This window comes from Ornithodoros turicata, chromosome 5, assembly GCF_037126465.1.
Source record: "Ornithodoros turicata isolate Travis chromosome 5, ASM3712646v1, whole genome shotgun sequence".
NCBI classification, from domain to species: domain Eukaryota; kingdom Metazoa; phylum Arthropoda; class Arachnida; order Ixodida; family Argasidae; genus Ornithodoros; species Ornithodoros turicata.
In genome coordinates this window covers 65851162-65865597 of record NC_088205.1, presented here as the reverse complement: position 1 = coordinate 65865597, position 14436 = coordinate 65851162, and the positions used below count along the sequence as shown (strand labels likewise).

The 14436-nt window shown below is 42.5% G+C and overlaps 1 protein-coding gene across 1 annotated transcript; it reads left to right on the top strand.

Annotated features, from left to right (window-relative positions):
* The first annotated feature begins 27 nt into the window (after positions 1-27).
* LOC135394601 (transmembrane protein 185A-like) lies at positions 28-14010 on the top strand. The gene is made up of 8 exons (XM_064625417.1): positions 28-435; positions 2456-2632; positions 4725-4932; positions 5822-5905; positions 5986-6162; positions 8545-8668; positions 9740-10017; positions 12398-14010. The coding sequence occupies exons 1-7, from the start codon at positions 398-400 to the stop codon at positions 9970-9972; spliced, it is 1041 nt and encodes a 346-aa protein (XP_064481487.1). The 5' UTR covers positions 28-397; the 3' UTR covers positions 9973-10017; positions 12398-14010.
* The last annotated feature ends 426 nt before the right edge of the window (positions 14011-14436 follow it).

Sequence of the window (14436 nt, the reverse complement as noted above, 5' to 3'; positions counted from 1 at the left end):
TGCGCAGCGCACTGCTGGTTCCGGTTTCCTGTCTGGGTAGTCTCATGGTGTCGAGAGTGCATCGTCTAAAATGTGTGGCAGCTTAAGCTTTCTGCAACACTGTGTGACTTTCACAGAAATTCAAGCGTGCTGATTATACTTAGCTTGAAGGCGCTAATATAACAGTCAGTTGAAAAATCGAAATGATGTTCGTGCATCCTGTATAATTGTAATCTGCTTCGAATTTCGTGTTTCCAATGACGGAATATGCTTCACAGCACGGTCACTCAGTGTTTCGTAACACTGACTTGAAGATAGATGTTTGTTTACCGACGCTGTTATAAAATTATCTTCGAAAGGGCCTAGTATATCGTATGGCGTTAAGGTCCACGCGAAGAGTTAGGCAGCTGGTGGTGTTATGAACCTGCAAAGTCTTTTTGAAGACTTCAATCCTAGGTGAGTGTTCCGGAGCTTGAACGTTCAAGTTGGAACATGATACGTCTCCTTTCGTTTTCGTGTTATTACGTTGACAGTATCATTATCATGTGCAGTTGTAAGTGCTGTTAGCCGCTGCGTGGATCATATGCTAACATTTTATGCGTCCTTTTGTATACGTTGTTCAAGTCTGACTCGAAAGCCTGAGATTATTTCCAAATAGTATCAGCGTTATATGAAAGGGGAAGTGACATGAATGAAAGTGATTTATTATTTGCAGATGTAATGTTGGTAAGATAACCTACATTCTATTGCCCTACTCTAATGATAATTGTGATTTGTCCTACTTATGTGACAGTAGTTCGTGCCCCAGTAGGACTCCAACTTTTCATTATCCTACTGTGTATTCGTTCCTTAGCTTCACATAATGTTACAGGATGGTGAATTACATAGGCACGGTTTCAGGCACGTACGGTTTCGGCATAGGCACCGATATCAAGGGTTGCTAGAACTTGAAATTAACATTCAACTCTTTTTTACAAATGTTAGTTGGTGACGTGATGAATGTTAATGTGAAATCTTAGTCGGCATTGGTGAAACCGGGACATAGCCACATTGGGTTCTTTACAGTGTGACTTACTTCATATTTGCACAAGTCATACATAGTGGATAAACTCCATGATGGGCAAGACACGTAAACAACACAACACGAAGTTTACGTGTCTTGCCCATCACTCAGGCCTACCTATCATACATAGTGGGAAGTCATATACAAGAAAATTGAAACTGGCAGCCATTCCTTCATCCTTTATTTCTTTTTTCTTCCAAGACTGTCATTATGCATAAATCAAACAAAAATTCAATTGGGTTCCTCCCAGTATTCTGAATGACCAGTTCGAGTGGGATATTTGGTAATTTTTTTCCCTGTGTCTGCGTGATATTAATTTCACAGCTACAGGTAGTCCTGCGTAATGGTGGTAGCATATCTCAAACAGAAATGAAAAGAAGGAACACAAATGTTCCATTTCGATGTGGCTCTGCTTTCCAGCATCACATGCAATAGCCTCAATGCTTTCCCAATACCTACTTCTCGAATTGTCTGTGAATTGTGGCTCATGTCTCGTACAAGTTTGCATGTCACATTACTTGTGGCCAAGAGATATTCATTAAGCACGCACAGTACAATGGAATCTTCTAGGATAGGACATACAGATACATGGTGCGGCTTTCTATTATAGTGTTTCGTTTTTCTTTCTGCACAATAGTAATGTCTACCAAAAGTTGTGTGGTATGCCAGGTTACAGAGTTTGAGCGTAACAAGATGGACACTTCCATATTCCCTCAATGAAATTCAGTGTACATTAATTGAGCAAATCAGCTTCTAGCCATTTACAGTGGTCGAAGGTCTCTGAAAGTGTGGATGCACACATATGTGCACATGTTAGTAAATGGAGACTTCGATGATAACACTGGACACAGACATCCTGGAACATATATGTGTCCTGGCAGCTGGAATATCAAAGTAGTTGTAAATGTGAACGGAAAGTTACAATGCACCTACAAAAACAGGGAAGACCACATCCTTACTCAACCTTGCTTGGGTGCCGGGCATCAGTATTACAACGTATGTGTGCAAATAGTGTAAGATATGTAATGTTTGCGAGCCCCTAATTTTTGCGAAAGATTTGGGAATATATGAGTAAGTGAAAATTTCAAACGAGGACAGTCACTACTGTAGTCGTGAACTTTATTTTCACTATTGGTTGCAAAGGTTACTAGTACGGACCTTGATTACTTTGCAGCACAAACATGTACAATGTGCTGGACTTATCACAAAGCAAGCCACAGATTTTAGCACTCAGAACTGTACTTTGACTGACTTTGAAAAATTGGGTTCTCAGAGCTAAAGGGTATTACAGTAACTGTGGTTATGTAGAGTAAATATGCAATGCATGCCTGACCATACAGAAATGAAGTGAGTTGTTGCATGGTACCTCATGGGAAAAGTGCCTCATAATGACTTTTTTTCTTCTTCCAACAGTCGTTTTCTAGTGTACTGTTGTTTGTTGGCATTCACAATCTTGTTTGCTCTTCGGCTTGATGGCGTCATTTCCTGGAGTTACTGGCTTGTTTTTATGCCACTCTGGATCTGGAAGTTTGTGGTCATCACAGGAGCTACTGTTGGCAGCTATGTATGGTGGACTCATCCACAGTACAGGTCAGTGGTGGATAACATACCATAGTGATTTTAGAAGTCAATACGAAGCAAAGAGATCCGTAACTGAAGCGAATACAGGTATATATGGGGCATCCTGTATGTGGGTATACAGGATACATACAACATGCATGCAGATATGCACGTACAGATCCGTGTATAAAGCGGCACCTACTTGTATACTTTTTGTTGTGGAATTTTTGCCTATGCATGTGGCATCGAACATATCCAGTTTTAAAGAGACCTTTCTTTTGATTAGAGTTGAAATACTGTGTAATTCCATATTTCAGGCTTTGTCAAGCTGCGTCCATCATTCAAAACTCCAGGGATTGTTTAAATAATCTTTGAACCTTCCTTGAATTTTGCCCTTTTGAATGTTTGAAATCCTCCAATTACTATCTTCCCATTTTGGATAAAATTTTCTGTGCAGACAACTTTGCTGTGCCTTAAGGGGAAACCCAGTAATACCCATTTTTTCCTTCTGATTTACATCAATGTCATTTAGGGTAGAACCCGAAAACGAACTTGACAGAATGCCGATTCAGCCACCAATATGGCTACTGGAGAATGCTATCCCAGTGTGTGTTGCATCCTGGGAGGTTACTGTCATGAGGAAGGGAGAACAGTTCTTCGCGTTTCGTTTTCGCTGACCTTGACACCTCATGGAGAATGGCCCGAGAGAGGAGCAATCAAAACAGTTTGGAGACCTTCTCCTCCTAGCAAGTTCCCATAGTTCAAAGCGGCACTAAGCTTTCTGGGATTTTCTGAAGTCTTCTAACATGCACAATATGATATCGTACTCTTCGGAACTAGAAATTTTTGTGATAGTTCTGCATCACATAGAGAAAGAATATTTTGGGAGAACACATGTGAGGGGCATAGATTGTAATGACATAAATTTGGCGGGATTCTGAAGATACAAGATTTAGTTCAAAGTTGCACTTCAAGTGAAGGTCAGGCAATACTAGATGCTGTGCATACTACAAAACTTTAGTACATTTTAGCTAGAGGAGTAGGGGAAAGTGGGGCAGTACGGAAAAATTCCCTTCTGGACTTGATGTTGGCGTCATCGTCACCCCATGCAGAATGTTCATCCAGCGGAACTAGTTGCATGTGTGGACGAAATTTCGTGTTGGTGCATGGAGGTGTTGGATGTTAGTAATCAAATAATGTTTTTCACTACTGTCACTAAAATGGTGCACAATCACATAAAGTCTGCAAGTAATGAAACAAATTATAGTTGCACTGGATTATGCTTCACTGAATTATGGTAACTTCAAGCAGTGGCTATGCTGTAAAGATCTAATGGCAGGAATTACCACTTTTGCAGTTATATCAAACATGGAGTACATTTGATTGCTAGGCAACCTGTGAGGGTCGAAGTGGAAAATCGTCACTAATTTTGTAAGGTATCTAGAACTCTAGGTATCTTAACAAAAATTGATATTTATTCGCGACGTGTGCCTGTATGGACTGATGACAAATGGCTTCGAACTTGGATGGAACTGCAAGAACACAACATTTTATGGCTACTCATAATGTACTTTTAAAAGAAAGTTTTTATTATCGCTGTAAGAGAGTGTACATACTTTCCACTTTGCAAAGGGTGAACTTTTGGTTACTTTGCAACACATTGTTTGCGTAAAATATCTCTAATAATCCACACTATGGCACACTAATGGTGGTTTGCCAGACGATCAAAGTCTCTTTTAAGCGTAGAATTTTGCATGCCAATGCACATTAAGGTGCCGAAAAAAATTATTGAGCATTAGTGTTTATTTATTTATCTATTTATTTCATAGTACCCCAAGGGTTCTAATAGACATTACAGGGGGCTGGGGGAATACAGTGATAATTAAGAAAGGAATCTTTGCTATACACAGATAAACAATGCTGAAGTGTGATAGAGCAGTGTACACAGTGTTACAATAAACAATACAAAAAAATGAATGCGTACAGAAAGAAAGTATAAACACAATAAAACGACAACACTATATACATTGACGTGAGTGAGTATAACCGCTTTGCCGTACCTTCCCTCACTTCCTAACAAGCCCTGCGCAGGATGATGATGATGATGCATGATCTGATGCAGGACGGAAAGCGACGGACACGTACACTACAAGGCGATGGTCATCAGCCTTCTCCTGCAGCTATTGTTGCTAGTGTTCGAGGTCCTCGTGTGTGACAACCTCGAGAATGACCGTCACCTATGGACACTCATCTTCATCCCCCTCGTCTTCATCTCCGTCTTCTCCATTGCGGTCTGCATCTGGGCAGTGAAGCATGACCGCTCATTTGAGGTTGGTTGCCTTACGATGGTCCTCAAAGGCTTCCAGATAAAACAAAAAGGAAGCAGGCAAACTAGTGGTGTCCAACTTACATGCTGGAAACACTGTGATTGGGGAAAATTGGAGGGAAACGTGGACTTGCTGCATATTGCTCGAGTAGACTATAGACAAGCTTGAAGCCATTATGACTTTTAGGCACGTTATGTATAGTACTAACAAAACAGCACGCAAGCGTTCCTGTAACTGTGGAGCTCTTATTTGTCTCATTCTTCGTATTTATGTTGTGTTATGTGTAGATTTTTACGATAATGTGAAATGTTGTTTCTTACCTATATCTAGGGTCTGACTTTTTCTGGTTATGCCCTATTGTTTCACCAATCAATTGAGGACCAATTAAGGTTAACCCTGAGTTCGCTCCAAAGTCCAATCATGTACACTGTTTAGTAGCTACAGTATCTGTACGTGCGTCTCATGTATATACTATTGGAGTGCACCAATAAACTGTGAGAAACGCATTTGATGTTGCAACATGTGGTGTTTGTGACTATAATTCGTGAGGAATGCATGTTTAACCAATACATGCACCTTTAGCTGCGGTCTGCTTGTTGGACAGAAAGAAGAAAAATCATCCGATAACATCCGATGTAACAATAGCACCCAATTTCATCCTGAATTATAGATTTCGAATACCTAATCCTTCGATACCCCAACCGAAAAAAAGAAAGAAAAAGAAATCCGGGAAAGGCATTTCAGTAAAGATTGTCAGACTACCAAATTGCCTGCTTCTTTTGCGTTTTATCTGTGGTATATTGCCTTGTTTTATTTGTTTGTGTGTGTGTGTGTGTGCTGCAGTCATAACATGTTACCCAGCCAGGCTTCATAATGCTTTCTTGTTTCACAGCTGGAGCTGTTCTGCTCTGTAAATGTCCTACAGTTCATCTTCCTAGCACTACAACTTGACAAGTTTATAACATGGAGCTGGGTGGTACGTCTCCTTTGTATTTGCATACAGCGCTATTACATGTAATATCTTCTGGCCCTGGAAACATCTCGACTGTACTGCAGGTTGTGTTTGTGCCCTTGTGGATTGTCATGTGCCTGGCCGTCATCGGTGTCCTGTATGCCATCATCTTTGCCAGTATTCTTCTCCGAACGCCGGAAATCAGTCCGGAACAACGACGTACCAGTCTCCACTCGGCAGTATCTTACAGCATGATTGTGGGGCCCCTGCTCGTCTTTCTGGTGAGAGATGTTACTGCGATTCTCCTTTACTGTGTCTTGCTGCATAGAGCCACTGAACTTTGATATTGGCGAACCGCAGAACAGTACTGCGGAATGCGGAACAATAATTGTTGTTCTGTATTTAATGTTCTTGTTTGCTTCGTCATCCCACTATGTAGCCAGCTACCCCAGCTTTCTCTATTACTTCGCCAAACTTTAGTTTCGCACGTTACGGGGCAATATTTACGTGTGCACCACTTCACAGGAATGATCAAATTTAGGTACAAAGTTAAGACACTTTGTGTTAGGTTCATTATAAGTAGGCTCTTATGCTTTGACTTTAAACCAAGTAAAATGCATTTTCACCCACTGATTTTCATGACCGTCAGTTCAGGGAAAACCTGGAAAAATCCAAGAACTGAACCTGCCAATTCATGAGCTGCCTGTTGCCATTTTGCATGTTCTTGTTTCACTTTTTTGTTTTCCACACCAAAATCTGCTCTCTCGCGTGATAGTGCCAGATTTAACCTCTTTTACAATTTCTAACATAAAACAAAATTTTTGCCCCACAGTTTTGAAAAGCAAACAAAAAAAACAAGGGTCTAAGGAGGTCCATTAAAGTAGCACAGAAGTCATTTTTAACACCTTGTTTTCTTCCTATAAAACTGTTAAGTAGGCCAGTAAGATGCACCATGCAAAGCAATTCACACGACAGAGTCATAATTATCGCAGAAATTGAATTTAAAATACGCTGCAAAAAGCGACCGTGCGCAACGGTGGTGAAGAGCAGTACCAGCCTGTGATCTGCCTGGAACCTCGCGCTGACGCTATAAGGAGAACGCTCGCTGATTGGCCTGGAGAAATGTTGTCTGCTACTCCGCTGTCGTCTGCTACTCGGCTGTTTGGGGTTCTGAAAAAACCTTTCTCCTTGCTCGGTAATGCTTCGGTGTGATTCGGCCGCTTCTTCTATCCCCAATTCTCCGGGAGAACTGGCAAAACTGGTTTACGGCGGTAAAGGGACAAGGTGCTGACTCCCACTGACCGGCGAACCAGAACGAGTTCTCCTTATACAGTAGAACCCCTTTATAGTGAAGTCGTCTGGACCATGAAAAATCTTCACTATATCAAGGTCTTCACTATATCAGTAGTTCACTTTTTTCTGGCATGTATGACCCACAGAATGCCTGTAAGCAGCAGATATTGGTTGTAATGGAATACACACTTTATTTACTTGAAAACATATGATAGCAAGTACATTTGGAACTGGTGCTATCTGAAGTGGTGCACTAAGGTGGTGCAGTAACACATGGGGATGTTCATTGCGCGAGCTTGACCAACCACTTGAACAGCGCCGTATCAATGTCCTCGTAAGAGGATGCCCTCATTCGTTGTCTCTTTGCACTGCACCCACCTGCAACAGCGTCTTCGACAGTTGCTCGCTTCTTGACTATGCCGGACCCTGCCGCTTCTGAAACTCCAAACTTCTTCGCAATATCCTTGCGCTTTAGTGTTCCGGCGTCCACGTCGTGAAGCAGCTGCTGTCTTTCGATGACAGTGAGCACCTTTCTCTTCGACATGCATTGCATTGCCACGCTTACGAAGCTCAAAATGCACCGCAATGCATGGTGCTTTTGACAACGCGAAACAAAACAAAATGGCGAGCCTGGCTGGTTGGTCATGACTCATGACCACGCCTTTCATCCTACGTCATTGATCACGCCCAACTTCCGGAACATGGCGGCGCTGCATGAGTTCCGTTTTCGACTGCGATGGCGGAACGAGTCATTTTTTCGGGGAAATCTCAAAGTTTCGGACGACTTTTCTTCACTACATCCGGTTCTCGCCCAGAAAAGTCTTCACTATAAACGGATTGCGAATACATGGGCGTCTATGGGCATTCAATCGGAACCGAGATTTCCCTTCACTACATCCGTTTCTTCACTACATCCGTTTCTTCACTACATCCGTTTCTTCACTACATGCGAGTTCACTATAGCGAGGTTCTACTGTCATCGGTGATGTGGCATCATACCTCCTCATCCTCGTTATAGCTGGCGTTATGTTAAGTGTGAACGCGCGGAGCCATGTTTATGTGAGTTTTTTTCTGGGAGCAGTTGCTCTGAGTTGTATTGTAAAACGTGTAGGAGTGAGGCATTTTCGTTTTCCATTTTTATCTGCTCCCCGATAGTCTTCCGATAGCAGACTATCGATAGTGCTACCGATAGTTTTCTTACTATCGATCGTTTGATTCTCGTACGACTATCGATAGTTTTGCATCACTCCTACTGAGGCTTAAGGTGATTGGCAAAAGTTTACATATGGTTGATTTTTAGTAGTTTTTCTAAAAGTGATTGTATTGTCATATTTATGGGGTTCTCATATTGTATGTGAATTCCTCTGTAGGTGTTGCTGTCAAACAAATTGGACAGCGACGAAGGATTGGGCTACACAGAGACGTGTACTCCACTCTACGTCACTTTCCTGGTGCTCATCCTTCTCTCCTTTGGATCAAAGGGCGGGAATCACTGTACGCAACTCTCATATCATTTCCAGTAGAATCTCAAGGACACGGATATCTCGAGTGCCGGAAACTACTGCAAACGTATTTTTTTATTCGCGATGTATTAATTTTCACGAATCGCATTTGGGAAGTTATATGCGAGTATTTAATTTCGCGATTCCAGGTCTGCTTTCTTCAGCGGGATGAATGTCAAGCTGTGTTCGGGAGTACAATTTTTCGCGATTTTTTAAGCGGTCGTGAAATTCGCGAGAATTAATACATCGCGAATAAAAATACGTTTGCAGTACTCGTGTCATCCGAAATTTGTATTATCAGAAATGTTGTAGATGAGTAAACCAATGTGCAGGAAATGCGTACTCACTACGTATTTTCTTTCTACTTGTGATCAGAGAAGTTGGTACTTTAACTTAGAAGTCTCTAACGTTGCCTTCCCAGGTTGAGGTTCAGGTTCGCGTAATCCCTTTTAGAGCAGGGTGGATACCAAGGGTATCACAGTCAAAAACTAGACAAATGTCTAGATAGAAAAATAAAGAAAAATATCAGAAAAGAAAAAAAAATCTCACCAGGATCGACCTGTAGACATTTTTAGAGCACGTAAAATCACGCTCATGTGGTTTACTCAGACGAATGAGGGAGATATGCGCACTGCGTCTCACCTGCTCGTATCATCCACAACGACCCGGAACTAATTTCTTTCATCACTGCGTTGCAGTGCTTCAAACGTCCTGCGTCAGCAATGCAAAACATTTGCGTCGTTTGTGATGATCTCAGATTGATTGGACTCGTGTAGCGTTGTCCGTATCAAACGTCGTGAGTGCCGTATTGTTTCTGGAGCGAGCACGGGAGATGTGCTCAACTCTCGTGCAGTCTCACCCGTTCGTATTATTCACCACATCCGGAAAAAGTGTTCGTAGCATCCCAAAACGTGACCCACTACAGATGAGCATTCAGGCCGGGACATTTCACAAATACTATAATCTCCGATTATATCATTGAGATTCTACTGTACATTGGAGTATCTTCTGAAACCCTGCTTGCAATTGCGGTTGTAGATATTGACCTTCATAAATATTTCAGGGTGGTTCGGGATCCGCAAGGACTTCTGCCACTTCCTCCTGAGCGCATGTCCGTTGCTCCAGGAGTATGGGAACATCTCTTACAGCTTACACAACAACGAAGTGGAGGAACGGGGTGTCACTGTTCCTCATGGGGACGTGTCCAAGGGACCTCCTTTCCAAAAGCCCAGGGTCACAACGCAGCCCGAGCCTAGGCCCATCATGCCAGCACTAGCAATTGACATGCCAGATTGAATTGGGCCTGAGTGGCTAAATGAAAAGCATCGAGGCAATCATAGTGTAAGTACTGAAGGGCCCATTGGCTCTTCTTCTCCCGATATATGCTTGGCGACTCCCCCGCCTGGTGGTACGTCAAAGCTCCACGGCTTTTCGTTACGAGACGTTGATGGTTACGTTCGTACACGTTACTAAACCACAGATCATGTACATTACACATCACACCACACTACACCATGCTGTGACCTGCCCACACGTTGTGCACTGTACGGCCGGTATTGTGCTGGGTGGGCCTTGACCCAATGTCACAGATGATAATACACAGAGCCTGAAGTTTTCGGGAAATATTTTTTTTCTAAATTCGGGATGTAAAAATCGGGTAAATAAACGTGTGCTATAAATTCGTGCATATTCGGGTGAACAAACTTTCAGTACGCTAAATTCGGGGAGAAATCGTGCTCAGTTACTCAAACTAACTGTAGTGGTTTGGTACAGACGGTGATGTAACTGCATTTGTTGCCAAACAAGTAAATTAGTGCATTGCTACAGACATCCCAGTGAGGGCAATTTCCCGGGTAAAAATCGGGTTTCACCCTAAAGAGGCAACCTTCAAATCGGGGTGAAAATTCGGGGAAGAATCGGGTAAAACCCTAAACCTTCAGGCTCTAATAATACAGTAGCACCCCTTTATAGTGAAGTCGTCCGGTCCATGAAAAATCTTCACTATATCAGTAGTTCACTTTTTTCTGGCACGTATGACCCACAGAATGCCTGTAAGCAGCAGATATTGGTTGTAATGGAATACACACACCTTATTTACATGAAAACACACGATAGCCTTAGCCATTGGCCTTCTCTTTCATCAGTGGGCCGCACATGGGGATGTTCATTGCGCGAGCTTGACCAAACCACTTCAACAGCGCTGTATCAATGTCCTCGTTGGGGGATGTCCTCATTCTTCGTCTCTTTGCATTGCACCCACCTGCAACAGCATCTTCGACAGTTGCTCGCATCTTGACTATGCCTCACCCTGCCGTTTCCGAAACTCCAAACTTCTTCGCAATACCGTATTTTCTCGAATCTAAGATGACCCCCGAAGTTCACGGTACACGAATTTGGAAAGAAACTGAACAAGGAATGGGAGGGACCCCACAACTTCTTCTAATTTGTGTGCCCCTATTTTATTGGTTTATACTGCATGCATTGCCACTGGCAGGCATAGCAGGGTGGACTAGATAAAGTACAATAAGTCTTCAGGAAGCAAAGAAACAAACAGAAATGACTCATTGCATAAAAGTATAGCCATTACCAGAATTCACAATTCACGGTACAATCCGTTAATTCGAGCTCGAAGGGGACCGAAGAATTTTTCGAAGCAGGTGGAGTCTGAACTAAAGAGAGCCGCTGTGAATGAGGGCTTGATGCGTTGCCATCAAGCCCTTCGCCAGCTTTGCCTGCGGCCTTCAAAGCATCAGAAGGGTGGTTTGTGCGGTTTAAGGAACGCCATGGACTTGTCTTCCGAAACATCTGTGGCGAGAGATGTGCTGTTGATGGAGGCGTAATCAGGGATTGGCAATGCGTTCGGTACGGCTGACGGCTTCGGTCGGCTGACGAGGCACAGAAGCAGCCAAGCACTTGGGGGCAATCAGAAAGGTTGTCTTAAAGGCTCAGATCTCCTGTCCAAAGCAAACAACACTCTCGCAGCTCGTTTGGCAATAATGGTACATTGATCACGGCAAGTTCACCCCTTATTTTGTTGCCCGTTCAGTAATTAGACATTCGGAGAATTCAGATATTTTCGTCGGTTCTATGCAATCCGAATTAATGAGGTTTTACTGTACTGTGTTCACTGCCATCACCACTCCCTGAGTTAAGCCAACAACACCTAGATAAAGAAGGCCTGCACATTGCCTCCTCTCCCTCTTTCAAATAAGAGTCAGAATTCGTCTGCTATTGATCATTCTGTGAATTTGAGAACCCCCAAAAGATTGCAGCTCACCTGGAACCTGCAGACCTAATATTTAGAGAAAAAAAATGCAAGATGCTTTCAAGAAAATCAAGAAGAAGAAGAATCAGAAAGAAGATTGGGACTGTTTTACACTTTATTTCCGTGTTTTCCCATTTAGCACGCGGGGACGTTCAGTCACAACTCGCAGGCGACGGTGTTTGTCTGCATAGCCACAACTGCTGAAAGCATGTTTGTGATTGGCTACGGCCGTTGAAAACATGGTCCTCATTGGCCAACTCTTAATTGTTACGTCACGTCGACGAGCAAGCAGGCTTTCTCTATCTAGGTGGTGTTGGTTAAGCACAGGGAATGTATCTGCATGGTTTTGGGACTGCCTCTTTGGGTTTCATCTGTGCTCTGTCATTGCGAATATACTTGTTTCTTCTACTTCTACGTATTACATACTCGCGTGGTATAAAGATGATTTCATTTCAGGAGAAAAACTGTACATACATTGAACAAGTCTGCAGCTTTTGGTGTTTACAGCACCATCCTCAGGACTGCCTTCACATACGGGAAGAAATTGGACAAAGTTTCAGCATTTGTTGGACTGGATCAAATCTGCATCTTGTGCTCACATTTAACCCCACTTTGTTAAAGATGGTACGTTTTGATTGCTACAGGTTATCAAATGCTCAAGCAAGTATTTCTTTCTCTTGGTACTTAAAGTGATGCTGCTGATTCTCTCTTTACTAAGTCCGATGATCATCCATTCGTGGCATTTGAATTATTTGATTTGGCTGATGGGTTAGTATTTGAATGAGCGATGAAAGAAAAAAATCCTGCATGGAGGATTTCCCACATTTCATTGGTCATCCACATAGTAAGCAAGTGCGGAAAAAATTTTGAATGTCGCAAAGTGTCTCTCCAGCACGCACAATCTAACGTGCAATGAAGCGCGCATAACTTGAGGTGACTGGCAACTTTTTCTTGACTTCAAATTTATTGACTGTTTTTGCCATAGGTAACGTGAGAGTAAGTGGATGATGAAACAGTGATTTTGAGGGAAGGGTTATTATTAAATTTGTACTAGAGAACGGCAAGAACAACTTTTCTTTCTCTCTTCACGCGAGGCAGGGACTGGTGGCGCAAAATTGAAAATTTTGTGGAGTGAAGTGGCATGCTGGCATGCCTACATTGAGTACCGTGCTATGTCCCTTGCTGAGGTAGGTTGCTGCGGAGGACAATTCTTTATTGTCAGTTATGGATGGAACCTTCATGAAATTCCTACATTGCGGGTGTTTTGTATTTATATACATGGCTGATGTACAGTGCGGAACTGACTCCATGTTAAGCCTTCTCTTTTGTGAATGTTTGGCAATTATTTTTGCATGGATGTTTCTTTGTAGGTACCCAGGTAGGTAAGCAATGTCAATTGCAGGTATGGTATTGTTAATTCACCCTTAAAAATGAGGTTCACCACATAGCATGCTCCTAGCCAATCATCATCCCAAATGACAACGTTCTCGCTCCTGATTTGCTGAAAATGGGAGGTGGAGCCTATTCTGTATCCATTATGCACGTGTGTAATGGGTACAAAATAGGCTCCGCCACAAGTTTTCAAAAAATCAGGGGCGAGAACGTTGTCTTTCGGGATGATGGTTGGCTAGGAGCATGCTATGTGGTGAAACTGATTTTTAAGAGTGTAGCTGTTGCAGTTTCTATTAAGGAGAGCACAAAATGATTAGCATGTGTTACTGAACACTAGTCTTGTAAATAACCTTTGTGTGTGTCTTTAGTTTATTTATGATGTGTTTCAGCGCCAGTGTATTACGCGAATGATATCAGCTGTTATGCTGACTATTTTGTTGAAGCCTCCCATTCTTGATGCAAGGAACAGTCAAAACGTCTTTGTGTGCATACCTGGTGAGATGCAGTAACGTGTATTACACAGAAAGCTTACTTCATGTTTTGTGCGATTACACTTGCATTTCACCTACATGTGTGTGCGATTGGAGTGTGTCCTGACCCTTTGTCACTTTTATGCACAAAAATACGATGCCATAATCTCAATTAAGCTGCAATAAAAACTATTGTTTGTACTGTAAGGCTGTAACGGTATTACATTTCCTATTATAATGCTTGTTACTGGATCTGCAAAGCAGTTAACAGAGTCCTAATGCGTTTTTCATGACCTTGCACCATGACAAAATTGCTTGCTCCGCGGTCAAATCCAGCTCACCGATGCACTGCCCAAAAAGCACTGCTCACCATTCTGGACAGTGTAGGAATGCAATCCTCACTTTGAAGCTCATGATTACATCTTCACTAAATTACCTCTAGCTGTGGAGTAGAATATGTATATAGAACAGAGGCGATGAAATCCCAATCATAGTCATTAAAATAAATGTTGTCTATTTATGTGTGCTGCCCTCAGCATGGTTACCTTCCATCTTGCTTATAAGTAGGGCCTGACTTTTTAGGGTTAAACCCATATCCGCCCGATATTTACACTCCGAACGAAATCTGTAAAA